The sequence below is a fragment of the Aulostomus chinensis genome, chromosome 23, assembly GCF_037954235.1.
Source record: "Aulostomus chinensis isolate RoL2024-O1b breed Wild chromosome 23, RoL_Achi_v1.0, whole genome shotgun sequence".
NCBI classification, from domain to species: domain Eukaryota; kingdom Metazoa; phylum Chordata; class Actinopteri; order Syngnathiformes; family Aulostomidae; genus Aulostomus; species Aulostomus chinensis.
Window position 1 is genome coordinate 23,129,091 of NC_141342.1, and position 2,500 is coordinate 23,131,590.

General features: G+C 43.2%; 1 protein-coding gene across 7 annotated transcripts in view; it reads right to left on the reverse strand.

Annotated features, from left to right (window-relative positions):
- Positions 1-2,500, reverse strand: part of ebf3a (EBF transcription factor 3a) — a 44,162-nt gene that overhangs the window by 29,431 nt on the left and 12,231 nt on the right. For all 7 annotated transcript variants that reach the window (XM_086194464.1, XM_086194463.1, XM_086194462.1 and 4 more), the window contains exons 7-8: positions 2,262-2,343; positions 748-865 (exon numbers count right to left, since the gene is read on the reverse strand). In XM_086194464.1, the coding sequence (XP_086050590.1) occupies positions 748-865; positions 2,262-2,343 (200 nt within the window). The remainder of the gene's footprint in view (positions 1-747; positions 866-2,261; positions 2,344-2,500) is intronic.

Sequence of the window (2,500 nt, forward strand, 5' to 3'; positions counted from 1 at the left end):
GATTCATCTTCTCAAAGTTAAAATGAAATTTCAAATTGTTTAATCACATAAAAAGTCTTGTCCTTTGAGTTTTTCCTTAAAATAATAACAGGAAATATCGTGACGACACTTGAAAATGTATGTGACATGGATAATAATAATAATAATAATATAAATCAAGCTACAAGAGAACTGATATAACTTGAGTATAACTCTCCACTTGACAAGAAACAATAAAATGGGGGGGGGGGGCGAACCCACAGGACCCTCTAATGCTCTGACTGGGAGGGGTGGTTGCCATGGTTACTGTCTTTAATTAGGATGGCAATTAAAGAGCTTGAATGGACAGCCAAAAGACACACGCACGTCTGCACACACGCCTGCACACACACAGTCTGTCCTCCCTGAGGGCAGCGAGGCATCGGGTTCCTACCCACACGCCACCGGCCTGAAGACTTCCAGGTGTTGCTGCTCTGCCACTGACTGATTCACTAATCAAGGAAACTATTGGCCGTTGATCATGTGACTCGACTTGCTTTTAGGTCTGCTGACAGATGAGGAGACAAAGACAAGACTCTGTCATGATGCCCGTTGTGGAGCTCGGACACAAGAGTAATGTCTGTGAAGTCACATGACGTCAAAGAATGTTCACGACAGCTTCTGAATTCATGAAATTACTCAAAAATATTTGAGGTCATTAACTTCGACCCCAGGGAACCCAAGGGGCTCCTCAAGGTTGTCCACCACGTCCCTTAACTTTCATCATACCTTCAGATGGATCCAGTCGGCGAGCTCGGCGGCCATGTTTGGAGTTATTGTGAACAAACATGTTGTCAGAGACGGCGAGGACATGGCCATCCACGTTTACTGTTGTTGACACAACCACCTGCAAGCACAAAGAGAACTTTTCTTACAACTTACTTTTTAATATATTTCTATGTATCGCATAAATTGATTTGCAGTTCATCTACTTTTGATGCTGATTCAATTATTCACAAGAATAAATTCATAAAAAGAACTCAAACAGCAACAAACAATCAAAAATTAAAACAAAAATAATTTAATAGATATGAATAGCTTAAAATCTGAAGCATCCACTGTGGCCCCACCCCTGTGTGATGTCACAGCATGTTTTCATGGCCATTCATCATTCCAGCTGGTCGCCGTGGCGAGGGTGTTGGCGTTGATCCATGGCGACGGAGCAGAAGGTCACACAGAGAGCGAGTCGAGGTGTCCTCTCCGTCGCCACAGTGACTAACTGGCACATCCTTCAGCCTGCTGTCGCCACGACGACCGCTGATGAATCCAGAGCTTCTCCTCCCAATTCTCTCCATTTTTAACTGGACTTAACATCATGCTGTCAGCTTGCTCAGCACAGTGTGGAGGAGAGTGTGTTTGTGTGTGTGTTCGTGTGTGCATGTGTGCGTGTGTGTGAAACAGTGAAACAAGCATGCAGAAGAAGATAATGTTCCTTTTCAGTTGTTTCATTGATTTGTTTCAAACATTTGTCTTGTCTTTGATCTTCTAGGATGAATCGATAAATCAGTCAATCATTTCCTTTGAAAAGTTTAATTTTGTCTGACATATCAGTTTGTCAGAAAACAAAACTAAGTAAACTAACTTTCCCAGAATGCTTGGCTATTGCGATTGGCAAGCTAATTTTAGCATTTAGCTCCCTGCAGGTTAGGTTTGTCTTTCTTCTTCTTTGATCTCATCGGTTAAAAGTTAACAGTTACACTTTTATTCACGTTAGGGTTAGGGTTAGGGTTTTACTTTGATAATCTTTCTTTGACTTTGACTTGATCAGCTGAGTCTGACAGTCTATCTTTCCATTCTTCACTCCTCATCAGTTTTGTTGGTGGACTAGTTGCTTCCAGTTGACACTAAAATTAACAGACGGAAGAATTTAAGTCGCTCGCTCCCTCTCTTCTGGCCATATGCTCAGCTATTCCCATCTTCAGGTCGAAACACCAATGAAGTGTTTTACATTTGTTGTCATGACAATCGGTCTCCGAGAGGGTTGCGACTGGATCAGTGAAAACGTCTCTCTAAGTTGTGTTTATTAAAGATGTCGGACTCTAAGTCAGACAGGAAGTGAGACATGCACCCAGACGACGGCATCTGACCCCCCATATTACATCTGCAAAGCAATAAGCCTCCAGCCGCTGCTGCAATGCATGATGGTCCTCTGAGTCATGTCCTGCCCTTTAGGGAAATGAATTTATCTGTGTGTGTGTGTGTGTGTGTGTGTGTGTGTGTGTGTGTGTGTGTGTGTGTGTCACCTGGAACCGCCTCATGTCTCGCGGGTTCCCAGCGTTCTTCAGACAGTTCTGGTTGCACTTGAGAAAGAACTTGAGGAAAAACCTGTAAACACACAGACCATAATTATCAGGTTACCATAGAGACAGCTCCAGACAGGCCCTCACTGTCAGACTACAATAATAAACGTACAGATAAAAAGTGTGTGCGTGTGTGCGTGTGGGTGTGTGTGTGTGTGTGTATGGTTTCCATGGAAAAGTGA